This window comes from Mangifera indica, chromosome 20 (assembly GCF_011075055.1).
Source record: "Mangifera indica cultivar Alphonso chromosome 20, CATAS_Mindica_2.1, whole genome shotgun sequence".
NCBI lineage: Eukaryota > Viridiplantae > Streptophyta > Magnoliopsida > Sapindales > Anacardiaceae > Mangifera > Mangifera indica.
In genome coordinates this window covers 12,111,064-12,136,339 of record NC_058156.1, presented here as the reverse complement: position 1 = coordinate 12,136,339, position 25,276 = coordinate 12,111,064, and the positions used below count along the sequence as shown (strand labels likewise).

The window sequence follows — 25,276 nt, the reverse complement described above, 5'->3', positions numbered from 1 at the left end:
GATTTATTTAAAAGTGTCACAGATATTATGATAAACAAAATAAGTAATCAAACCTAAACTAAAAAGATAAAATATTTTTTGGGTTGTGCGATTAGAGATATCTTTACACTGGTCGTAAAAGGGGAGGGGACTTCACAACATCAACTCGAGAAAATCGATGTTTACTTACCGCCGGACTAACCCTTAAGGTTTATGAATTTTTAATATATAGGAAATATTGATAAGCAAGAAATCGCATAGGGTTTACAATTTTGGTCACATGAGGAACAAAATAGTATATTTTTTTGATTTAGAATTATTAATGGAAAACTAATATAAACAAATTAATTATCATCTAATAATATAAATCAATTGTTTTAAAACTCGATGAGCTTTGATCTAGTTAAGCGGTCATTTTAAGAATGTTTTATTATAATATTAACATTGTTGATATAATATAAGATTATATTATTAAAACAAATTAAATAAAAATTAGAACGGATAAAATTGTGATACAAGGGAATGATGCATATTCCTGTAAGAGTAATGTTATGTGTATCTATTTTTGGTATATAATTTATATACATAATGATGTGTCATCATGTGATTAGGTAATTTTAAAACATGTATCATTATATAATAAAAAAATATTCAATCACGTGATAACACCTTATCTATGTATATAAATTATATATAAAAAATAGATACACGTAGTTTTATTGATTCCTATAATTGCTAGGATTTATGTAAGATCAATTTAAACTTTGATTTGGATCAAACTGATCATCGGGTTGACCGTCCAGTTCTGGTGTTTATCTACTGTGCAAATAACTTTTTCTGTTTTATAATATTATATAATAAAACATTTACATAAATTAAAGAGAAAGATAAAATAAAAATCCAATAAAAAAAAAAAAGGAGAAAAATGATCAGTTTCACCAGGAATTTCCAAGTTCTGCCACCATTGATATTTGATAACATGGATGGAAGTATATAATTTGGACTCCCAAGATTATAAAGGCACAATTGTTTAATGGTTTTGGACATAAAAGAGAGAGACATAGTTTATTTGCTTGTAGACTTTTAGATGGATAGAAGATAGATCATAGAGAAGAGTAAGAGAAGCAGTGAACTAGTTGGTTGTTGTTGTTGTTGTTGCTGTTGTTTTTGTCACCAAACTGACCTTTTTATGGGACCTTGAAATCCTTCTGCCTCTAGGCTCAACTGGGTCACTCTCTATTTTTGTTTTGAGGTCCTACTCTTGCTCCTGTTCTCCCAATTGCTCTTCTCGGTGCCTCTTTTCTTACCTTGTGTTTCTTCTCTCTCTTTTCTATGCCTTCTTTTCTACTCTTTATCCTAAGAAAAATCTTTTTTTTTTTTTGGTCATATGTTCAAGGTTTAGGCTTTGTGTTTTGATTGTTTCGATCTTCTAAAGGGTGTTGTTGTTAGAGGTGGATGTTTATCTTAAAGCAACTGGGTACTTTTGTTTTGTCAGTCAAAAGGGTGGTTTTGTGTTTGATTGATTAAGAGCTTTGTGATTTTTGACTTTGTGATTAAGATTTATTCATGCTTGGTCCAAGACAATGGAGATGTTTATGGCCAGATTTTTATTTCTTTAGCATTCAATACATTAGCTTGGTGAAATAACATGAAGAATCTTCTCAAGAAGCTTCATGTCATGGCTAATCCATCGGAAGATTCAGAAAGATCTGCTTCATCAAAGATTAGTAAGTCCCATGAATCATCATCATCTTCTTCTTCATCATCCCTTCGTAATCCTGAGAATAAATCCATTTCTGGTCTTTCAAATTGGTTAAATTCAGCTAAAAATAAAAAAAGTCCAAGTCCACCATCTTCCTCAAATGTGACAAAAGCTGAAAGAACAACTGAGGCAGTTGACTTGGTTAGTGCTAGTGGCTCAGATGTTGTTTTGGATACTGCGAGGCGCGACTCAGGGTCCACCAACTCCAGGGATCCTGATATAGAGGAAGAGTATCAGATTCAATTGGCTTTGGAGTTGAGTGCGAAGGAGGATCCTGAGGCTGTTCAGATTGAGGCTGTTAAACAAATCAGTTTAGGTTCTTGTGATCCTGGAAATACTCCTGCTGAAGTTGTCGCATATAGATACAGGGTAAGTTTTGCTTTTCAATTACTATCTAGTTGACTCAAGTCAACTCTTCTTGCAATTAATTTTCAGTAGTTATTATAACTTTTTGTGATGGAACATTTCCATTACTGATTGTTATTATCAATTTGTTGATGTTGCCATAAATTTGTAAACTCTTTTCTGATGAAATCATTTGTCTTTAATGTAAAGTTACGTTTAGAAAAAAAAGAAAGAAATTGAATAATAAGTTCTGGGAAGTAGACAGTGTCATTCATGTGATTCTCGTGATATATGTCATCCAAGATATAAGGAAAGGAAGAAACATTAAATTAAGAAACATGTCATTGAGAAGCCCTGTGGAGTCTTTTAATTGGTTGAAAGAAAAGGGTCATTGTTTCAATAGTTGAGCTTCATTATCTATGAAAATCTAGTTTGGAGATACATTGGCCCAAAAAGTGAGAATTAAGTGACTTTTCTGTGGAGTTGATAAACCAGTTGATAGAGTAATAGCATTGGGAGAACTAGAAAAGTCGGACCAGCAATTAGGTAGGTCAGTTATCATATTCTACTTTAGATTTTTCAGTGAAGCTATAGTTGTGAGGACAATTGGGCTTCCCTTAGGTGGCTATGTAGTTCAATTCTTGGTTACTCATGGACTGTTATAAACTGAAACTCAAATCAGATGCCCATGTTTGAGATATGGTTGATAGACTTAATAGGCTAAGTGGTTTCTTACAATAGTCAAATGAGTTAAGCAATTGATGAAATCTTTCTAGCCTTTTAAACATATAAGCTTATAAGATGTGTTCTTAAGAAGTTGGATATACATATGCTATGTGCTATGTTTGATTGAATGCATGGCAGTTGGTATTTGTTTTAAGATTTACTTTGCCACATGCTTATTCCTTTCTAACTTATCTCATATCGTAGATTTGTCCGTGCTTCACAGAATTACAGTTCTCTTAGCTATGATGACAAGATCTTGGATGGATTTTATGACCTGTATGGAATATTGATGGCGTCCTCCTCAGACAGAATGCCATCCCTTGTTGATTTGCAAGGAACACCTGTTTCAGATTGTGTCACTTGGGAAGCGGTTTTGGTCAATAGAGCTGCTGATGCAAATTTGTTAAACCTTGAACAGAAGGCCCTTGAGGTGGCTGTCAAGTTAAGATCACGAACTCTAGCTTCTGTGAGCAGAGATTTAGTGCAAAAGCTTGCTGTTTTAGTTGCTGAACACATGGGTGGACCAGTTGAGGATCCTGAAAACATGTCAAGAGGATTTCAAAGTTTTAGTTACAGTTTGAAAGCAACTCTTGGTAGTATGGTCTTGCCACTTGGTTCCCTGAAAATTGGTTTGGCTCGTCACCGTGCATTGTTGTTTAAGGTACTTGCTTCACTTATTTATTTCTTTTGTGGTAAGCTGCACCCTTTATCTGTTTATGGTGTGAAATTTGATTTTGCACTAGGTAGTGTAAAATGTCACAGAAAAAAGGGTTTATACAACCAAATCCATTTATAGTGGTTGAGACTGGGATAAGTTCATATTTGGATCAGTCTATCCCATCGTGCTATTATTGTTTCCATGTTACAGGGAGCTTTTGTTTCCAAATTCCAAATGTTAATTTGGATTATTAACTGAAAATTTTCCGTGAACAATTTGGCACTTTAGCTTCCCAATAATGAACAAAATTTCAGTACTTTCTGTCACTGTTTACTGTTACTTGTATCATTGTGTACCTGGTTTTAGATTTGACTTGTGATTAGTAATGTCTGCACATTCTAATGATGACCAATTTTCTAAACAATTTTCAGACCAACTGCTTCAGATTAGTTTAACAAGAGAAAATGAAATTATGCCCAAACATTGCCATCATTCCATGATATGGCAGTCTCAATTTATTTTCTCATGTCATTAGCTACAGTGTTATTCACCCTAAACTGCAGTATTCCCTGCAACGGAAGAGAGTTTATTTGCTTTTGACTGAAAAAAAAGTTAACTCCTATGATTAGTGTTCATGCATAAGTGTTGTATGAGAGAAAGATATGGGATGTCTGATATGAGAACTGCCAAAATCTTCTTTTAGCATAGGGCTGTATATGATTGGCATTGTTGTTGGCTTGATAAAACTGTCAAACAAATATGAAAGTAGTAATTTGTTCAAGTTTCTTGATAATAATGCATAACAACATCATAGTTCTGCAATTTCTTCTAGTTACGTGGAAGAGAATTGCTTTATAATTTTTTGCTCCTGTATGTGTCAGACTAGCCTGCTTTTCAATAGAAGAAGTATTCTACAAATAATAGGTGCTAGTATTGCCTAAGATGGAGAAAACAACCAAAAATGCAAATGTGCAAGGTTATAGTGGAAAAGTTCAGCAGCCATATAGAGTCAGTTTCCGGAGGGATGCCAAAAAACTTCCTGTCTCACTAGTATCAATCTCTTAGTGCTCGACAACTCAGAGATGTCATACCTTTTTGTTCTAGGGGAACCCTTTTTTTTCTCCAAAGGAAACATCTTCTGTAAACTGCATTGTGGGAGTTGTTGGGGATATATTGAGAATATGCAATAATTCAAGTAATAATTTATGCATAGCTGAAATATAACAACTCGTATACTTATCATACCCAGAAAAATGGATAAAATAATTGTCTACAAGTCTAGAGAAGATCAGCCCTTTCTCCATTTTGTCTAGATATAATTTGAGTAAATACTAATTTATGCATAGCTGAAATATAACAACTTGTAAAATGGATAAGATAATTGTCTACAAGTCTAGAGAAGATTCGCCCTTTCTCCATTGGGCCTAGATAGAAACGAAAGTAGCTGATTTGACAGAATGAATCAAAGGATAATGAGGTACCTCTAAAATCTTCTTAGTCTTTTCACCTTTTCCTTTCTGGAAGGTGTAGGAAATTGAATTTAGCTGTTAGAGGAATTTTCAAATAGCTTTACCTTTATTCATTTTTTTATACTTTTACCTTTCCGCTTAGTTATATAGTTAGTCATGTTTTTGTGACTATATCAAGTTTTATACATTGTTTCTCACAACGCCTTGTTTTGTTCTATATGGTTTTTGTTCTCACTATCTCAAGTTCCATTGTTTCTCAAATCACGTATATTCCACTTAATGTTCTATATGGTTATATAGGTTATCGCTGATAGTGTGGGCATCCCCTGCCGGTTGGTGAAGGGACTGCAATATACAGGTTCTGATGATGTGGCAATGAATTTTGTTAGGATTGATGATGGAAGGTAAGTGCTATTAAAACTTTGAAGTTCTGTTTTCAAAATGTGAACAAGTTATCTCAGATGTCTAGGATTTTGCTCTCTTTATTTTATTGTGCACTGGTACAAGGGATTATCATTCAATTATTAAGAACATTGAAAGAGGTATCTAATATGTCAAGCATCATACACATGACACACTTTGATCATTCCTTTTTTCATGTGTATAGTTCTACATATGGTATATTTGTTTTCAAACTTAATTTCATGAGTTCCATTATTGTGAGATTCTTGAGTAGGAGAAATCTTCAGTTTGTTGCATAAATCCTTTGGTTGTTGGTGAAAGTTACATTGCTGACAGTTGGCTTCCATCATATTTTTTCATTGTTTGTTGGTTTTGCAAAATGTGGACTGCTTTATTAAGATGATTAATGGTGAGTAACGTGAATTTCAGGGAGTACATTGTTGACCTAATGGCAGATCCTGGAACTCTTATTCCTTCTGATGCAGTTGGATCACATATAGATTATGATGATTCTTTTTACTCAGCCAGTCCTTTATCCAGAGACATTGACTCATCTCATGTAGCCTCCTCCAGCAGTGGGGTTGGGAGCTCATTCGAAGAACATTCTGAGATTGGGACATCTGACAAGAGAACCAGGTTCAGGAGTTCTGTTGCTATAGCTGGTCAATCTGAAGACTCTGGAAAATTTGGTACTTCTTCAAATTTTCCTGAAACAATTAGAGGTGAGGAAGAATCCAATAAAATTCCTTCCAATATTGAGAGGGTGCCAGCACAAGAATTTCCGGGCAGGTCTAGTTATCCTTTTACACATGCAAGATCTCCTTCCTGGACTGAAGGTGTTAGCTCTCCGGCAGCACGTAGAATGAAAGTGAAAGATGTTTCACAGTACATGATTGATGCTGCCAAAGAGAATCCACAATTGGCTCAGAAGCTTCATGATGTGTTGCTTGAAAGTGGTGTTGTTGCTCCTCCAAATTTGTTTACTGAAATCTGTCAAGAGCAATTAGATGCATCCACAGCCGAGGTCAGGTCTCCAACTGAAATGAAGGATGAATATAAACGGGGTATTGAAAGCAGAGAAAGTAAGGATCAAGATGATCTGAGTCCACCTCGTTTTTTGCCTCCGCTACCCCGTCATAGAGTGCATTCTAAGGCAACTCCTCATTTTGACCAACCTGAGTATGTTAATAAGCCCAACGAAGGTTTAGGGTTCAATTTTTCTGATATAAGGGAAGGGACTGGACAGCCTACCTCACTGCAGTCTGATGCGACACCCGTAAAATACTGTAAAGATGTCCCTGTTGCTGCTGCGGCAGCTGCAGCAGCAGCTGCTGTTGTTGCATCTTCAATGGTAGTAGCTGCAGCAAAGTCAAACACTGACTCAAATATTGAACTGCCTGTGGCTGCTGCAGCCACTGCTACTGCCGCAGCTATGGTAGCAACAACTGCTGCTGTGACAAAGCAGTATGAGCAGGGTGCACGAAGTGATGGAGATACAGATTCTGCTGGTAATGAGCCATGTGATAGTGGAGGACAGGAACATGGTTCTTTTAGGCAAAATACAGAAGGTGAGAGACTATTGGATAGGTCAGCTGGCAATGAGAGCACAAAATCTGATCTTGATGATGTTGCGGAATGTGAGATTCCATGGGAGGAACTCACCTTGGGTGAACGTATTGGACTAGGTATGAACACATACATTATACTATGTAATAATGTACCCTATTTCATTTCATAATTCTTGACTGCTTACATAAATGTCAATTTCTGGCTTATTTTTGTATTGCAGGATCATATGGAGAGGTATATCGAGGGGAATGGCATGGAACTGTGAGTTTTCTCTTGCTGAAATTAAACCTTCTGTTTGTCTTTTTTCATGTCTAGTATGGGTCAAATCCAAATGTTACTGTGTTTTGAGAAGCATAAAGTTTTTTTTTACAAAATTAGTATGCTAGAAAGCTAACTGAATAGCTCAGGTATGCAGTTTGGAAAGTTACAGTAAGATTAATGTATACAATCCTAAAAAAAATTGAATATGAGACAAACTATTAGATATAAAGGTTGACGAGGAGTGGAATATCTCAAAATAAACTATATTATATGAATTGCATCAAAATTTATATAAAATTATTCTAAGCTATTTAGTTGGTTTAAAATCAGATGCGTAAACCTATGCTAAGTTTTATACTCCAAATTGACATATGATAATTCCTATTCTTGGAAGGTACATTTTTTGAACTTGTTGTCACTCTTTGATTTCTTAGGAAGTTGCTGTGAAGAGGTTCCTAGACCAAGATATTTCTGGCGAATCACTAGTAGAATTCAAAAAAGAGGTATAGGCTCTCTCTTTCTAGTGCTATCTTAGACATCAACTTATCTAATGGCATCTACAGCAAAACCTGAATAGATGCATCCTTCTTACATACCACTCAAGATTCCTGAACCTTGAGATTTGTTTATATTATTGTGCCTGATTCAAATTCAGGTTAATGATTATATACTGATGGATCCTTTCATCACTTTGCCATTTGATTTTAATGTACTCTGGTCAAATATGTCAACTTATCATTGTTATTGTTGTTTTTATATGCTGTAATAGCTTTTTTTTTTCTTTTTGTGTGTGTGTGTGTGTGTGATGGTATGTGTTGCATTTATATGAGTACTTAGCTCAACTCCCCAAAAGACATGAAGTGCCTTCTAAAATCTTGTTGATTTCTTAACATTGTGCTTTATACCTATACCTCAAATTTATGTGAAAAAGGAGAAAGAAAAAGATGAAAAAAGAACTAACAATGTATAATATTAGTACATCAATAAAACTATGTGCACATTTTTTTTAGTACACAATTGGATACACAGATGATGTGTCATTATGTGATTGAGTAATTTTGTATTAAAGATAAAGTAACACTCAATCAGACGGCATGTCATTATTTCTATACCCATTGTGTACTTAAAATGTATGCACATAGCTTTGCTGTTAGTATATTATTAGACTTAAAGCGGCTTGAGAACTAAATTCCTAAGCAACAGTGTTTGTATGATGTTGCTGATCTATTCTGGTAAGTAAGGCTGTTAGATTGACAATTTCTTTTCCAAATTATGTTGATGCTTCTTTCATGGAATTCTTAAATCATATTAACAGCCTCACTTTCTACCACTTTAACGATAAGTCTTGTGAACTTAAATTGTATACCATTATTGATTTTTGCAAGTTGTGATTGTTCTGTAAGGTGCTAATCATGAGAAAGGTTAGGCACCCAAATGTTGTTCTCTTCATGGGAGCTGTAACTCGTGTTCCAAATCTTTCAATTGTTACAGAATTTCTTCCTAGGTATGTATCCATCCTTGTCTGTGCCCATATTTGTGTTATAATCTTATTTTAAATTTTCTGCAGTCATAAAGTTGGAGTTTTATTAATGGCCAGTAGAAAGTTTCTAGGGCTCCAAGTGCTTGAGTTTCTTTAACAATTATTCGTATTGGGGCTTTATTATTCATTAAGAATTTATGTTTTGCAGAGGTAGTTTGTATAGGTTACTTCATCGTCCAAGCAATCAGTTAGATGAGCGGAGGCGCTTGAGGATGGCCCTGGATGCTGTATAATTATGTTATTCTTATGTTGTGTTCTGTTACTTTCCTGCAAAATGTGCCTTACTTGGTGCTCAGGTGGCAATAACTATTCTCTTTTGAATAATACACCTTTCAGGCTCGGGGAATGAATTACTTGCACAACTGCACACCGGTAATTGTACATCGTGATTTGAAGTCTCCAAATCTTCTAGTTGATAAAAATTGGGTCGTCAAGGTATCACTTCTCTTTTTTATACACCTAAGTATCTCATATGTCTAGTTTAGTATGGTGTGAATTTGTGTATATCATTTTGTCTTTTAAATATTTCCATCTGTAATTTAGGTATGTGATTTTGGATTATCACGGATGAAGAACAGCACATTTCTCTCTTCAAGGTCAACTGCTGGAACGGTAAGCTGTGCTAAGCAACTAGCTGCAGCTGATTTTCTGTTCTATTATATGTCATATGAATTTTCTTCTTTCTATCTGTAATACTTATCTTCAGGCCGAGTGGATGGCTCCAGAAGTGCTTAGAAATGAACCTTCAGACGAAAAGTAGGCCTTTCCTTTATTTAACTTACCATCATTATTATTGGACCATTGTGCTTCCTCTGTTATAATTGTATAAATATGGAAAGCAGGTGTGATGTTTATAGTTTTGGGGTCATACTATGGGAGCTATCAACGATGCAACAGCCATGGGGGGGAATGAACCCAATGCAGGTTGTTGGTGCAGTAGGATTTCAACACCGTCGACTGGACATTCCAGATAATATGGATCCAGCCATTGCAGATATAATTCAGAAGTGTTGGCAGACGTAAGGATATTTTAAGTTGTTGCCTTCAAACCTGACTATTCTAAACACATACTTGATTACTTTTCTACTTTGATATTGTAATTTGAAACATCAGGGGTTTGGCGACTTTTGATGTGATGATATTTTGTGATCTCCTAAACTGTCAAGAACTGTTTTGAGTTGCAAAACTCAATTTACCTGTTATCTTTGGAACATTTTTCTGAATTTAGTCGTAAATAAACAAGGGGAATTTGTGATATTATTGTTGGGCATATTGATTGTCAGAACTGACATTTGATCTCTTTTTTAAACCTTAGAGATCCAAGGTTGAGGCCAACATTTGCAGAAATCATGGCAGCTTTGAAGCCATTGCAGAAACCTATAACCAGTTCACTAGTGCCCAGACCATCTGCATAACTAGCCAAGACAGGAGTCACATATCAAGATCAGTAGAAGACTCAACAGGCGAAAATATCAAAGTTTAAAAACAGACTGAATTTCGGCGCATTGGATTGCCAAAACATATTGGTGAGTGCTGGAATGTTGGAACAGGTATAGGAAGACAACAGATTTGATAGAAAATGATGACCCCAAACAGACACTACACTTGAGATGATTGTGATTCTTTCCTTCTTTCTTTCTTCTTTTTCAGCATTGCCCTTTCCACATTTTGTATTCTTATTGGTGCAGAGTCCTCAAACTTGTGAATTTGTTTGTAAAAAATGGTTCAATTCCAATTGCTGTAATCTGTTTTGCATTTGTTTTTGTGTTCCCATGTGTTGCTCTTCAAGTCATGATTTTGACATGAGAAAGTGATACAAAAGATGGAGACCATTCTGCTGAAAATAATCAAACCAGTGATCATTGTTTATTTAAATTAAGACTGGATAGTGTCAAATTAGGTACAAACAATTTTTCCCATATGGAACAAGAGTTAAAAGGGTTTTGAATTAGTATAAAGTTATTGCTCTCTCTTAAACGAGTCTTTCAAGGTTAAAGTGGATAACATCGAATAGCTTTCAAGTATTTTATTTTATGTGGATCATGACAGCATCAATTATAAATTATGATAAATGGAAAAAGGCCAAAGGGCTTATTTTCACTCAAAGTATGATGTTTTCTCAAATATGTATCTTTTAACTATGAAAATTTTAAATATTCATCTATAAGGGGTTAAATTTGTTAGTTTTAAAGTATTTTATCTGTAATATTAAAAATAAATTTAAATTTAATCACTCTCTCTCCTTCCCTCCTCTTTAAATCTTAAAAACTAACTAACAGTTTATTTCTTAGAGCAAGTTTTAAAAAATGATATTTTCCTCCTTAAGATTTAGTTTTTAATCTCTAGCACTATCGTCGACGATGAAAAGCCCTTCACACATCACCATGTTCTAGCGGTCTGTCTCTCATCTAAAACTTTGATTGACAAAAATCTTGTCTGGGAAGACGAAACTCTTTGTTTGGGAAGACGATCATTTTCTCAAAAGAAGACTCATCTTTCCAGATGAAGAACTTTGTCTTTCTAGACAAAATCTTTATTGGTTGAAGTTATAGAAGAGGAGAAAAAGACCATCAGAGCATGATGATGTGTTAGAGACTCTTTGTCATCGGCGATGACATCAGATTTAGTGTCAGAGATTGAAAACTAAACCTTAGAAGGAAAAATATTATTTTTTAAAACTTGACCTAAGGGTGCAAACTATTAGTTTTTAGGGTTTATGGAGAAAAAAAGAGATTAAATTTTAAGATGTGAAAGTTTCTTTAACTTTAACAGTTTATAAATAAGTGTTTAGGATTTTTAAAATTAAGAGATAGAAATTTGAAAAAAATGATATTTTGAGTGGGAATAAGTCCTTTTGCTATAGAAAAATTTCTTCTTTTCGATGTCATTTCAAACCTTGGGTGGAAAATAGTCATTTAGTCTATATTTTAGTATTTTTTATTGTATATTGAGACAGTGCTACTCTTTGATGTTGCAAAGCGGTCTAATAGATTTAAGAGGTAATGTCAATAAGAGATAACCTTACAACCATGGTATTATAGTTGACTTTGTATCATAACCTTATACTAACCTTTTAGTATTTTCCCCATTCTAATCTTGGTGAAAGCATTCAATCTTCTTAGAATTACTGTATAATTATATCACATCGAATGCTTTAGTGACTTAGTCTATTTGAGCTCAGTTTAAATACATAGCACTCAACTCAAATTTGTTTGAGCTGATATAGGAATGATGAACAGTGTCTCCAGAGAGAATGTTGTTAGAATGACAAATAAGTCGAATGATAGATTCAAATCGAACTTTGATTAACTATCCATAGCAAACCTAAGTAGGGGGAAATTCGATCCACGCTACTCTAACTATGATCGATATTCAACTCGATCGAACCCTCTCAATGAATTGGTGTCTCTACACCAAAAACCAGTTTCTCCAGCGATAACAATTTCTCCGACGATTCAGACAAGTCAAATTTGATCTTGAATTAGTTATTTTAGATTTGAATCAAGTTTAAATTGATTTTTATTTATATTTGACTCAATTCGAATCTACCTCTAAACTTAGCATTTGAAACTAGAGCACCCACTGAACCGTAATGTCCCGAGCTTCCTTTGTAAACCAGAGTTAAAAGATTGGAGAAAAGTAATGGCCTAACCGTTCGGCTAAACTGAAAATGAAAATTCATTATCTCAGAATATGTGTATTTATATCGATATTGAAATAAACTGACACCCCTCTGAATGTAATACATGTTAAGGGAGGAAATTGAACAAATTAAACCCCGGCAAAAAGAACCTCTTAAAAGTAGAACAAATTATAAAGCTGCAGTGTTATTGATATTCTCTAAGGAAAACACAGCACCCGATCTGGTCTCATTTGATGAGTTTGAATGTGACATTAGAATGTAAATGACCCAAAAGTGAAGGCACACCAGGTAAACCAAAGACCACAATTTCGCGGTTGAATTTCGCCGCAGAAACACCATACCAGCCAGAAAAATTGAATCCAATTGCAGAACTAGTGATCCGATATGCTTCCTCCCTGATTGAATTTTGTCCACAAGATGTGGCCTCAGCTTTGACTGAGAGAATTCCCAAACTCCAGATTCCAAATCTCTAGATGAGCTATTGCTCATCGACTTATTTTCTTCTAGCAATCTTGAAACAGCCTGCAATATGGATAATATTGAAAACCACAATTTATTTTAAAAGAAATTGCATATAGAGGGTGTGAATATTTACCTCTATTCTGAACAACAGAGTTGCCTTTTCTGAGGACAGAGACTCAACCTGATTAAATGAGCATAATTGAAAATGTTAGGACATGATATTCTATAATCAATAGCCAGCAAGTTGTCAATTAGTAAAAAGTTTTGATCATCAAAAGGCAATAGAAAAATCCTTGCTCTTTCGTTGACACAGAGTCAAAGCCAGGTAATGGGAAATTGAAGGATTATGAGTTTGAATGTGACATTTGTTTTGAGCAAGGACTCAAAAGCATAAGAGCTACAATTACGTTAGAAACTCCTAACCTCTTCCGAGCTAAAAATATAAAGGCATACCAACTGAACAACTCTGTTCTGTGTTACATATACAAGTGAATATTCACAAGACATTTCCCAGCCTCACAATGCAAGGCAAAATAGATGTTTAATCTCATCCCATCAAGTGAACATATAAGATCCCTCCACTATATTTGGGGTGTCATTAAAGTTATAAATTCAAAGAAAGAAATACCTGGGCTTGTTTCTGAATTAAATGGTCAGTCAGCTGACCAAGCCTTCTCTTGAGCTCAATTTCTACTTCTGTTGGATCCTCTATCGCCTTTGTCATTTCAATGTCTTCTTCCAGCTTCTTAGCCTAGATTTAAAAAATAGATTGAATAAACATCAATAATACACAAAAAAATCATATTACTAAATATAACAAGAATATTATAAAATAGACTGAATGAGCATCAATAATACACAAAGACATCATATTAATAAATATAACAAGAACATTATCCTAGCTTGAGTAAACACTCGACATAATCTCAATGCCAGTATAAGTCCCAGCCTGGTGAAATTTAGAACATTTTAGTGTATAAATGAGAGGGAGGGAAGGAGGGAGGGGGTGTGGGGCAGATGGTGCCAATTGGGAAATGATAAATTGCAGTTGTACTATTACCATGTCATGTCAGAGAACTTACCGTTACAGAATAAAAATATCATTTTTATAGGTTAATCTGAGCATTCATGAAAAAGAGCAAATAAACAGGAATGATATATATTTGATATGGATTTCATTATGAATTTATAGCAAGGACATAAAAAGCAGTAAATGAACCATATTCTACAAGAAACAACCACGGCTTGTTAAATAATTATAGTTGCATAAAATGTTTGGATGTTGATTTATCCATAACAGCCTGAACAAAAACATAATAAACAATATAAACAATTGGCATCAAGCAAAAACTTGCATAGGCACTGCATTGTATCCTAATATCAACAATTTGGAAATGAGTGATAGATGAAGTAGAGATGGATCTTGAAACATGAAAGCTAACCTTATCTTGCAACTGTCCAATTTTGTCAGTTATAAATGAGTATTCTGCCTCAACTATTTCTCGTTCAAATTCAATTCCTTTTGAAGCTGCTAACTGTATCAATTCATATAAAATCAAGAAACTCACAAAATGGTCAAGAATACTTTATGAAAGAGTAATGCAAGATTTGAGAAAGAAAAAGAAAGTGGGGAGCGAAGGCACAGCCTCTGCAACTAATATGAGCACAGATGGATATAACTCACTTCACTGAGAAAAGTTCCCTTCTGGTCAGTGTTGGCGATACTCCTACTGAGTTCTACAACAAAGAAAAGGTGTTTTAAGGATTCATATTTGAAGCTATCAATATGGCATGATAAATATCAACACTATGAACGTAAGACTAAAATCTAATATATCATAACACCTCAACATATATGGTTCAAGCTCCTATTATTTTCAATTTTTCATGGATGACAGGGAAAAAAGCATCTCTCTGACAGGTGATTTGGGAAAAACATATTCATTGTTCAGAAATATCTACATTAGGTCCATAAACACAACATTGTATGCTGTCATCAACATTACAGAGCTGGCAAGGCATCAATCTGACTCATTCACATTCTTACAACCTCAATACCCGATAACTATTTTTTAATGACATTACCCCGTTCTAAGTTAATGAAGTTTTGTTTTTTATCAACCAAAATAATTTTCCAATAACAAGTTTCAGCAGTCCAGTTTCCCAAAGTCCACTATCTTTATATTTTCATCCTTTTACATTGACCTTTGCCTTTACTTACATCCAATCCTGCCTACCTCATATCTAGAGTTCCAGTTCTCTAAGCAGTTCCTGGTTTATTTATTTTGAAAGCCAGCAAGAAATATTTTTTTGGAACACGGCCTATTCAAATGCCATTTCCATTTCATAAACCCAATGATGGTAAATAGGCCAGAGTCCAACCCTCCCCTTCTTTGCATAGACTACTTTCATTAGCCTTACAGGAACTACATATGAATAAAAACAAGATTGCATGGATGGATAATCTTTTTTTCTCATAAAGCACTCAAATACTTGACTCCTTAAAAAAAATCATCAGCATGCCAAACAAAGCATTTTGATAACTTTGGAAAGTGGTTGCACTGCACTGATATCATTTGGGAGTTAAATACCTTCATGAGCCATTTCTTTCAACTCAATTTTTTGTCTGAGTTCTGCCATCTGATCAGTCTGGCCAACAAAAGCAAGCAACAAAAAATATAAATAGTCTTTACTCATGCATGTAAATAAAATCAAGTATCTCATAAGTTAAAGCACAAAAATATAGGTGACTTATCGATGCTTAGGCATTATGACACTAATTTTTTTGGTAAGTTATGACACTGTAATTTTACTTATAATTATAGTAAATATCAGAAAAAATAGTTACTACTTTTTAAGGAAAAGACAGCAGAATAAGGAGGTTGCAGATAGGTCGACCCAGCAATGGAAATTAGAATAGCAGCATACCTCTACTTCAAGTTTTTTCTGTGCAGTAGCAAGGGATCTTGCAAGATCAGCATTTGCAGTCTGCAACCACCACTTATCTTTAGAGACACACAAAATTTAGCCCTCAATATACACATCGCAGTACTTCAACAAGAAAGCATTTAGGGCCAAACATAACAAAAAGGGTAAACCAGCCACAAAAACAACTTCGTACCTCAAGTTTAGCCAATCGTGCCAGGGCTTCCATTCTAGTATTATTATGTCTCTGTTTTTCTAACTCAACAGCCTCCATGGTCTCCATCGTAGTTGTCTGTAGTTCTGAAGCCTGAAGCAGGTAAGAAGATGATATTAACTATACTTTATAATGCCAGAGAGTCCAAGACAAATTCATTTAAGTTCAGAAAAGCCAGGCACTCCCAAGTTTTTTACAAATAGAAAATTGTTCTTAATTTCCATTCATCCAAGAGTTATGAGGTCTTTGTACATAGTTTTCAACTTTAACAGATGACAATATTTGATTATTAGTTCTCAAAGAACTCATGATTTTAAAAGAATTCAAGACAAACAGAACTTGATTTTGTTCAACATTGTAAGAATTAATTACAATAAGGGTGATAATAACATAAACTTAATATATGGGGTATTTCATACTCAAGTCCATAATACATAACAAACAATACATCGTTTCTTAAATTCACCTAGGCAAACAGGTCCTTGATCCACCTAACAAGGATAGTAGCAAATAACCAAAAGACATTACCTCTTTTGCTTGTTGTTTAGCTCGTTCTTCAAGTATTTTCTCCAAGCTTTGCTTCTCTCCCTCCAATCTGGCAACCATATTTTCACGCTCTTTAATGGCCTCCACAGCTTTAGCTGCCGCTCTCTCAGCCAAAATCTTCTCCCGTTGCTTCCTCTTTTCTTCCCTCTCATGTTCACTTTCAGACCCAGAAGTCAACTCAGAATCAGACCCTGAGTCCAAATCCGAATTCAACCTGTTATCTCTTAAAGAAGAAGAAACTCTCTTCAAATTGTCTGATACAGAAGTCCTAGATCCTATGCTAGACTCATAATTCCCTGCACTACTCAACCGATCACTAGCATCATCTGAACCAATCTTCACATCAGACAAAACATCTACCTTCCCCAATGCTGACACCAACTCCAACTGATGACTCTTCTTAACGTCACCATTCTCTCCAATTCTGTCCTTTTGTAATTTCACATCTCCTCCTCCTAAGTTCTTCTCATTATTTTGCAGTTCAACATTCGAAGACCTCCCCGAGGAACCTGAATCATCCCCATCACTCAGCTTTTTCCCACCATTCACTTTACTTCCAAAAGCAACATCCAACCTCCCACCACTACTCACCCTACTATTACTACCCTTCTGACTCCTATTCCCCAAACCCCCCAATTTCCTACGGCTCCCAGAACTCGCAGGTTTTTCAGGCGTACTAAGCAGCTGAGTCCAGTCACTATCAGTGAGAGAAGACTTAGATTTTGGATTTGAATTTGGATTAAGACTAGGACTGGGATTACCAACAAGATTGTTACTACTAAGAGTATTAAATTTACTAGTACCACTCCGTAATTTGCCTTTGTAATCATCATTTTCCTGCGTTTTCTTCTTCAATTGGTCCTTTAAAGACACACTGCCACTGCTTTTACTTGGCTTCTCGATTTTCAGATCATCAGATCGAGGGTTTTCGCCCTTGCTAAGCGACTCCGCTGCTTGTTGATCGATCTGCGCCGCTCATCAAGCAATTCAAATATACAAATATCAACAAATGAATACCAAATTAACATTCGTAAGAAATCAATATCTCGCAAAACAAACACAATGCATAAAATTACAAAAAAAAATAACAATAATAACCTGCTGAAGGAAAGTTTCGGCGACTTTTAATTTGTTGGAGATCCAATTCGCCATTGCAATTTACAATTTTTTTTTTTTTCCTGTTTTTGGATTTGAATTGGAGTTCAAGCACGAAGAAATAATTACGATTTTTATTTTTTATTTTTTTGGCTTTAAATTTTGCCTAACCAACAAAAACGACCTTCTGTTTTATTTTATTTTTATTTTCTATATTTTTGCTTCTTTGCTGAGCTGAGAGAGCCGGCAAACTGCTAGAGTGACAGCAAAGGTGACTTTGCGTTGCGTAGACTCCGGTTGATGCAAAGATAAATTGAAGCGCAACTTAAACCGGAGTGACGGGCCTAAGCGTCGATTAATTCAACTACTGACTAAAGAACTAGCTAAATTAGTAAAGGAAAGAAGTTTGGGTACAATCTTACTGATTTATTTAGTATAATAATTATATATATGATTCTTTTATTTTAAAATTTATTTATTTAATCAATATAAGTAGGATTCTTCGGTTAATAAGAAAAAAAATCGATTCAAATGATAAAATATTAAAATTGGATAAAACAACAAATCATTAAAAAAGATAAAAAAAAATTACCATAAAAGAATTTAAATAAACAAAGAAATAGTGAAAAAAGAAAGTGATTGTGACACACGCGTCTAACTTTGTCGATATGGGATTTGTCAAGAGAATATCTTTAATCCAACACCAAAATCCATAATTACGATATTATCTATTTTGAATATTCAATTTATCATGGTTTTACTTATATTTATTATAATTTAAAACACATTTTTAATAATTTATAAGATTTATAGACTATTTAACTAATATCATCTTAATATCTTTAAGCAATGTAAGACTCAAACATATATAAAACATCTCTCACGTGTTTTATTAATATAAGATTCGCTTAAAAGTTTCATAATAAATTTGATAAAGAATTGTCAATAAACTATAAAGCAGAGAGTTTCATAATAAACTCTTAACTTATTATCAATAAGAGTTAAACTTAAATTAAAAATTCTGTTTGATCTTAATTCATTCCAACTAAATATGAATTTGAGTAGACAGATAAACAAGTTAGTTAAATTGGAGGTTTGATATTCCTGTTATTAATTTACCTTAAAATTAATATGTGATAATAATGGGTTTTAGCATTTTAGAAAGAAAATAAAAATTGAATCTCACATTGCTTTATTTGAATTGGTTTATTATACATATTTGTCAAATACATTTACTATTTTGTCCACGGTTTTGAAACATAAACCAATCACTTCAATTGGGTTGATTCCACTTAAATTAGCGTGAATTCGATTGTTAATTTGGTTTCAATCAAACTCAAAATAAATTTGATTTAGGAAAACCCAAGTTGAAGTTCTTTTGTATTGTCAAACTCAAACTTAAGAGATATTTAATTTGATAAATTTTTAAGTTTAAAATAACTTAATTCAAAACTATTAAAATAATATTATTTTAATTAAAATTTGGCTTAGTAACAGTATTATACCAAGCTTAACTTAAATTTTGGATTTGACTTTTTTAAAGTAAAATTGAATTCAAACCACTCAAATAAACCTTTATTTCAATCGATCCAATCACATGTCCACAACGGGTTAAAATATAGGGTTGATTTTAACACTTTGCGAATAAACATGGTCACATGTGACAATCATACCAAATTTTGATTAAATATAATTTAAATTTTATATTTATTTATTAAATAAATAAAATTATTTTAAATATTAGTTTAAATTAATTCTTTAAGATAAAAGACTCAGATTTTAAAACATTTGTTTTGTCAGCCACTTTATATCTTCGCATTCAATATTTGAATTATTATCCACCTTTCGTTCCCTTCTTTTTTTCTCCGCCGCTCTTTAAAATCCAGTCAAATTCGCGATACCTAAGAAAAAAAATTATTGACAATAAAAAAAAAAACCTATATTTTTTATTTATACAATATATAAAAAAAACTATTAATTTCTTTAAGGCATAAATTATTATTTATTTTCAATAAATATAACAAAATTAATAAAAAAAATTATATTTTCAAGAACTCTAACATTTCTCTAACACGAGCCAGAGTTTAATCATAATTAAGATTAAGCTCGGCTCAAATAAAAAATAAATCAATTTGAACAAAATTTGGGTTTGACAAACGCAAGATCGAAGCTCAGTCATGATATTATTTCTATAAAAAAACAATGTAAATTAGAATAAGATTGTCACGTCATAAAAACCGTGTTTCTCATAAAATTCACGTTAAAACAATGCAAAATTTATGAGAAATTTATGGTCAACATAAAAAGTCTACACAATAAATGCTGTTAACTCGCAAACTTAAAAAAACAGACTTGCAATTAATTTATTGTCATCATCTTGCTGAAAACAGGGGGATGGAATGGAAGTAAAAACGATAACGTGTTATCCAGCAGATGGGAGATCATTGACCTGATTCCTAATCACCGTCGAATTCAAAATCTACGGCTCAGAAGTTTTGGTGACAGAGCTGGTCATCATATGTTTAAACTCCACAAAATTAACCATGCCATCTCCATCAGAATCGACAGAGTTGATCATATTCACACATTCGTTTTCCGTACACTTCATTCCCAGCCTACTCAACACCGAATGCAATTCCTTATGGGAGATCAAGCCGTCCCTGTTCTGATCGTAGAGGTCAAACGCATCGCGGAGCTCAGTATCGCCGTTGGAACCAGAGGTGGAGCGACAGAAGGAGGCAAACTCTGATAAATTAATAAATCCGTCCTTGTCGGTGTCGAGATCTTCCATTACCTGCTTGAGGTCGGCCTCTGTGTAGGTTGAGCCCATGGCCTTCATAACGCCGCCAAGTTCGCTGAGCGAGATCTTGCCGTCGCCGTTGGCGTCGAATTGGTTGAAGATTTTTCTAAGTTCTTCGTCGCTGTTAATGGAGACATCTGGTTCAGCAGCTGCGTTTGTTGCGGAAGTTGCCATTGTTTTTGTGTTTTGACAAATACTAGAGGAGAGATTTGATTTGAGTTGTTTTCAAATGGTATGCAACTTAAATAGCCACGGGGTTCAATGATTAATATCAAAACATCCCAACTAGTTTGAGAATTTCCATGAAATCCCCATAACTTTGCAATTGTCCACCACCGATTTTTTGTGTTAAAAAAGAAATACTTTAAAAGGGAATCTCATATGATGTGATGCACCAGCAAATTAACATAAATTAATATAAATGTTTATGTGTGATTGTATTATTGAGTAGGCCAAATGATTAGTTCTCATGTGAGGTTGTGTAAATATAATTTTTTATTGTTAATTATTTAAAATTTAAATATTTATCTGTTTATTAAATTTTATTATTATTATCAAAAATAAAATTATTATTTTAAAAAATATTTAAAAATTAAAAATTTATCATTTTTTTACTCTCCAAATTTAAAAATTAACAAATTTTTTCTAGTTAAAATTTGAAAATCAATTTTTTCCTTTAGGATTTTTTCAGGATACAGTCAACAGTCTGATATGATGGCAATGGTAGCATTCTCTTTCCTTCTCGACTTCTTTGTCAACCTCTTTTTCCCAATTAACCTCGATCGATGAGATATGGAGATAAAAACATCACCTTCTTACAAAGATGACGTATCATCTTCGTCTCTAATAAAAACAATTTTATCTTTATCTCTCAAACAATGACGATGCGTTGTCTTCGTTAATCACATCTTCATATGGAGACTACTTATTCATCTTCGTAGATAAGTTTTGTTAACCAATGATGATCGAAAATGAAGCACCGTTGAGAAAGAAGCTGAGAGGGAGGGGGAAAGTTATTATCATTATTGTCTTCAACCGTTTGCAACGTCTAGAAAAATCTTAGGGGAGAAATGAAAATTTTTAAACTTTGAAGAGAGAAATTTATTAGTTTTTAAATTTGAGAGTTGAAAATATGAGAAATTTTTAATAGTTAACCGATAAAAAGTTACACAAACCTTGAATGAAAAATAATCATTTGATCTATTTAATGTTATTTTATTTTAATTTAAAATAATTTAATCAAATAATTATATATCAACATTTATATTTATATATATATATATATATATATCACACAATAGTTCAATTTTAATTTGACATTATTGCCGCCCAGCAGACGTTGGTGAGAATTTCTGTTAAAGATCCAATTAAAAATTGTAATAAATTGTTGTTGGAGGTCCACATATATATATATATATATATATATATATATATATATATATTTAAATTAAATGAAAACCTCTTTTCTTTTTTCAAATTTCTTCGGTAAGGTGTCTCCTTGGTCCTAGTGTGACTTCGCCCTGCACGCAGGTCAGGTGTGATAAGTGACTCGAGGAGACCATCTCCTACGTATTTTTCGCATGATGCAGGGGGTAGCATAAAATATAACCAAGGAGTAAGGAACACTTGGTTGGTATAGGACAAGAATGAGATTTCTCAAATTGTTGGGGTTTTTTGATACGAGATAACCTCAGAGGAGCTTAAATTTAACCGAGTGAAACGATAGCAAACGCTTACGCGGCTTACGCGGTGGGAAAAGAAACGGGTCCCACTATTTTATTTATACAAAATTAAGTCTTTTTAGAAAATAAATATATTTAACAATAATAGAAATAATTTTGTATTCACAATAAACATGAAAAAGAATTTTGTATAGAGTTGAGTTGGAACAATTATTAGCTTAAGTCAATTTAAATGATAAATAGTGATGTTAACAAATACTACAAATTTAATTGATTCAAATTAAATTTATCTAAATTATTCTACTATTATATATGTGTATATAAAAAAATTATATTCATTTTAATTTTAAATATTTAATTAAGAATTTAAATAATATATTATTATATAATTTTAAAATAATATTATTTTAACACATAATTTAATATATAAATTTATGAAAGGGATGGAAAAATGTCAGTGGCCCCTTGTGTGGATGAAACGCGTGGCAGACGCGTTTCAGGTACTAACTGAAAAGTTGAATACTTTTTGATTGAGTAGAAAAAGAAAGTGTGACATTTAATCCATGGGAGGAAGAGATGAATTAGTAATTTTACATGGACTAACGTGTAAATTTCTTCGTACTTTCCTTTCCCGAGGCAAATAATTTAATAAAAAAATATCCATACACACTGCATTGCATGTGGTTCGATAATTGATATTGATTGATTGCGGAAAAAGGTCAAGTCTAATTTTAAAATTAAAAATTAAAAAAAGGTAATTTACTCACCCCTTGTCCACTTTTAATTCAAGCTTTCCATGTAAACAGGTGGCTAGGTTTGTTAGAGTCGCCTTATTTCTACTTAGGTTAGGTAAAATTCTAAACTCTCATGTGATAATTTTTAAAAATTTATATTTTTATTAAAATTTATTATTAAGATTGAAATTAAAAATATTAAAATTTTATTATATTTTAATTTAAAATTTAAAAAATAATCATTTTTCTCTTTAAATTTTGATATTGTTAATTTAATAATTTTTAATCAAAATTTGTCATCTCCATATGTTTCCTTCCGTTCCTAGTCTCTCACTCCATTTTTGACAAACTTATCATCAATCGGATACATTTCTCAATTTAACTTTCAAATAAATGTACTCTAATAAATAAATCTACTATGTACTTGTAATATTAATTCTACGTGCATAATTAAATTTCAATTTAGATAAAATATGTTTATAATAAAATTACTTCCAATCATACTACAACAGCACATGATCATTCATTCTTAAATTAGTATATTTTATCCCATAATGCTTAAAAATCTAGCGATGATGTGGGCAGAATGTCACCAAATAATTCCCTCCGCTGCACGTCGCAATGCTAGTCGGATCATCAAACGCATAACTATAAGCCTTGGGACAAGCCGCCTTGAAAATCCTCGAGTACGCCGTCGGTTTACAGCTTTGCGGATTTCCGAAGTTCCCTGTGCAGCAATACCTCGGCGAGTTAAACGCAGAGCACGCGCTTTTACACGCCACCACTCTTCTATTATCCTTTGACCGTACTTGCAGCCCCACCGGGCACTTCAAGTTCAGGTCGTTCACGCACCCGGCGTAGCTGCATTTCCCGGATCCCCGCCGCGACGGGGTGATAGAGATGGCCAGGTTGTAGCCGTCGACCAAACTGACGTCGTAGAAGTCTTGGTCTTTTCCCAGGGTGATTTCAGCAAGAGTGGCAGGTGGGGTGCCGCCAATGCCGTTGCAGAAGAGGGAACCGCCGCAGTCTCCAGTGGCGCAGTGTCCACGGCCAGTGGCGTCGAAGGAGCAGCCGTGGCGACCCCAGAAGCGGCCTGACCAAAGCCGCGGGAGGCGGAGGGTGTAGGTCTTGTTGGGTGGGAGTTTGAAACCTCCACGAGCTAGAAGGGGCTGGCCGGCATTTGGCAGGATACCCGGCCACACAGGGTGGGCGCATTTGTTGTATAAAGTAAGCATAGTAGCCGAAACTGAACGTATTCAACAAAAATGTCACCACATTTGAATACACACAAGACAAAAAACGAAAGAGAAAGAAAATACCTTGAATACATGAGAAAAGGAGAGCAAAGAGTGTGAAAGTGAGGAGAGATCTCAGCATTACGGCCATGGCTGAACCTGGAAGATGCTGCGGAAAGAGAAAGTTGAAGTCTTGAAGACTGACAGGCTCACTAACTAAGGCAATGATTTTATAGGAAGAGAGAGAAAGTGCAGGGAAGGGATAGTGAAAAAAAAGAAAGTTGAAATTATGAGGTTAGGTAAAAAAATTAGTTGAGATTAGATGATATTAAGTACTATGAATTCGGCATGAATTTGCATGTAAAATGGGACGGAGGAGCGCAAGAGAGAAAAGAAGAGTGAAATATGATGACAAAGTGTCTCCTATAAATGGCTTGAGTGGTAAACAGGTGAACATAAAAAATAACAACAATTATAATATTTTTTATTTACCTAATTTAGTGTTGAGAAGCTGGTTATTAGACCTAATGGTTGATTTGATTAATATGATTAGTTCTTCTCGGAAAAGATAATCCAATTGATCGGGGTGTTGGTTGGAAAAAAAAAAACAGAGGGACAAAAGCTCTCTACTCTGGGGGCCGTAGAAAGAGGGGTAAGTGGGCGATAGCTGTCTGCTTCCGAGAAAAAAGTTAAAAGGCAAATCACATGTCAAAGGGAAAATGAAACCCCGCAATTGCTGCTCACTCATGGGGGCATCAATTCAGCCGGATCTAACAGTCCAAAACCTGAAAATAAGGTCTCCCTTAAAAGGATTCGATGTGATACTCTAGTTTGCTTGGTTTGACCTTGGGCCTTTCAGGTTGAGTCATGGGCCTCGATGTTAGGCCCATAGATCAACCTGACTTATTATTATTATTATTTTTTAAAAATTATAATTAATTAATTAATAATTATACTATAAAAATTATAAATATTGATAAGAAATAAAAATTTTAAACTTAAAAAAATAAGTTTGAGTTCTTTAAATCAATCTTAAATGTATGAATAACGAAAAAATTTAGTTTAGTTAAATTATGTTATTTAACTTTAATTTATAGTAAATAAAGTGAAATATTTAATTTTTTTAGATGTGAGACTCTTTACAAAGTGTAAAAGTATATGTGTAAAAGTCTTATATCTAAAAGAATAGAATCATTTATTTCTTTTATATACTATAAATAAGGATTAAA

The 25,276-nt window shown here is 33.8% G+C and overlaps 4 protein-coding genes across 6 annotated transcripts; 1 reads left to right on the top strand and 3 right to left on the bottom strand.

The window, feature by feature from the left end:
* The first annotated feature begins 970 nt into the window (after nucleotides 1-970).
* On the top strand, nucleotides 971-10,468 carry LOC123204421 (probable serine/threonine-protein kinase SIS8). 3 transcript variants are annotated; one of them, XM_044621058.1, is made up of 14 exons: nucleotides 972-1,706; nucleotides 1,803-2,110; nucleotides 3,036-3,473; nucleotides 5,240-5,343; nucleotides 5,771-7,026; nucleotides 7,131-7,171; nucleotides 7,606-7,674; nucleotides 8,575-8,675; nucleotides 8,860-8,938; nucleotides 9,048-9,146; nucleotides 9,255-9,323; nucleotides 9,418-9,467; nucleotides 9,554-9,730; nucleotides 10,027-10,468. In XM_044621058.1, the coding sequence occupies exons 1-14, from the start codon at nucleotides 1,628-1,630 to the stop codon at nucleotides 10,124-10,126; spliced, it is 2,970 nt and encodes a 989-aa protein (XP_044476993.1). In that variant the 5' UTR covers nucleotides 972-1,627; the 3' UTR covers nucleotides 10,127-10,468. The 3 variants fall into 3 exon arrangements, with proteins under 3 accessions (XP_044476992.1, XP_044476993.1, XP_044476994.1); XM_044621057.1 differs by having other exon boundaries at nucleotides 971-2,110; XM_044621059.1 differs by lacking the exon at nucleotides 972-1,706 and having other exon boundaries at nucleotides 1,972-2,110; nucleotides 3,017-3,473.
* A 1,903-nt stretch (nucleotides 10,469-12,371) lies between these two features.
* On the bottom strand, nucleotides 12,372-17,923 carry LOC123204671 (golgin candidate 2-like). Its single transcript, XM_044621452.1, has 10 exons — nucleotides 17,600-17,923; nucleotides 16,484-17,467; nucleotides 15,938-16,048; nucleotides 15,745-15,804; nucleotides 15,408-15,465; nucleotides 14,501-14,553; nucleotides 14,259-14,351; nucleotides 13,445-13,567; nucleotides 12,950-12,997; nucleotides 12,372-12,876 (listed from the first exon to the last, which is right to left on the bottom strand). Exons 1-10 carry the CDS (start codon nucleotides 17,651-17,653, stop codon nucleotides 12,523-12,525), a joined length of 1,938 nt encoding a protein of 645 aa, XP_044477387.1. The 5' UTR covers nucleotides 17,654-17,923; the 3' UTR covers nucleotides 12,372-12,522.
* A 1,901-nt stretch (nucleotides 17,924-19,824) lies between these two features.
* On the bottom strand, nucleotides 19,825-20,627 carry LOC123204701 (probable calcium-binding protein CML27). Its single transcript, XM_044621494.1, has one exon. The coding sequence runs from the start codon at nucleotides 20,568-20,570 to the stop codon at nucleotides 20,076-20,078; it is 495 nt and encodes a 164-aa protein (XP_044477429.1). The 5' UTR covers nucleotides 20,571-20,627; the 3' UTR covers nucleotides 19,825-20,075.
* A 2,646-nt stretch (nucleotides 20,628-23,273) lies between these two features.
* Nucleotides 23,274-24,414, bottom strand: LOC123204700 (thaumatin-like protein). Its single transcript, XM_044621493.1, has 2 exons — nucleotides 24,132-24,414; nucleotides 23,274-24,058 (listed from the first exon to the last, which is right to left on the bottom strand). Exons 1-2 carry the CDS (start codon nucleotides 24,196-24,198, stop codon nucleotides 23,379-23,381), a joined length of 747 nt encoding a protein of 248 aa, XP_044477428.1. The 5' UTR covers nucleotides 24,199-24,414; the 3' UTR covers nucleotides 23,274-23,378.
* Between the last annotated feature and the right edge of the window lie 862 nt (nucleotides 24,415-25,276).